The sequence below is a fragment of the Chaetura pelagica genome, unplaced genomic scaffold (assembly GCF_000747805.2).
Source record: "Chaetura pelagica isolate M959 unplaced genomic scaffold, ChaPel_1.0 scaffold74, whole genome shotgun sequence".
In the NCBI taxonomy this organism is placed as follows: Eukaryota; Metazoa; Chordata; class Aves; order Apodiformes; family Apodidae; genus Chaetura; species Chaetura pelagica.
In genome coordinates, this window is record NW_009952982.1 from 203,309 (window position 1) to 204,054 (window position 746).

At 46.8% G+C, this 746-nt stretch overlaps 1 protein-coding gene across 1 annotated transcript in view; it reads right to left on the reverse strand.

Annotated features, from left to right (window-relative positions):
* Positions 1–746, reverse strand: part of MUC2 (mucin 2, oligomeric mucus/gel-forming) — a 49,448-nt gene that overhangs the window by 21,573 nt on the left and 27,129 nt on the right. The window contains exon 32 of the mRNA XM_009996435.1: positions 15–145. Within this exon, the coding sequence (XP_009994737.1) occupies positions 15–145 (131 nt within the window). The remainder of the gene's footprint in view (positions 1–14; positions 146–746) is intronic.

Here is a 746-nt window from a genome sequence, read left to right on the forward strand (position 1 = left end):
GCCAGGGTGCTTACGTGAGGCGTTGTGGTTTGGCCGCCAGGAGGCATGGTGCTGGGGCTGCTGGGAGTCTTTGTTGGTGTTGGCTGGGCAGTGGTTGTTTGCACAGGTGGAGGAGACACTGTAGTTGTTGTGGACGGTGGTGTACCTATTAGAAACAGTAATACAGAGATAAGAGGCAAAGTCTGATGTGGCATGAGTGCAACACAATATGCACTGAAGAGAAGTTAAGCTTTAGGCAGCTGTTTAGCCCATCTCTTAATGCTGTAAAGGCCCATATCACTAGGCCTTCCTTTCTGGCCCCAACAAACAGGCTCGCTTCAACTCAGTGCACAGACAGGATCATGACAGTCATTTCCCAAGAAATATACTCGTGTTGTTGCTGTAATGTGCCTCACACTAAATCAGATATACCTGCCAATGGGTAAGAGATGAGGAGGAGTGAGCTTTCTATTTGTGCTTTATTACTTAGAACATCTTACTGTCTCATGGATTAAGAAGTGAGAGGGCAAGTTGTGGTCTTGGAAGGAAGTGTGCACAGAAATATGTTCCTGTATGATTGCCATGTAATTTCTCTGTGGTGCAATATCACCCTGATGAAGAGGTTCACAGAGTACTTAGTGGGTCTCAGCAGCCAAAGATGGCAGTTCACAGAAAGTGGCAGCCTGTGGAGTGAAACTGTTCCTGAAAATTTTCCAGAGGAATCCAGCTTTCCTAGATCTATAACCACAGGCGAGTGTTAGCGTGGG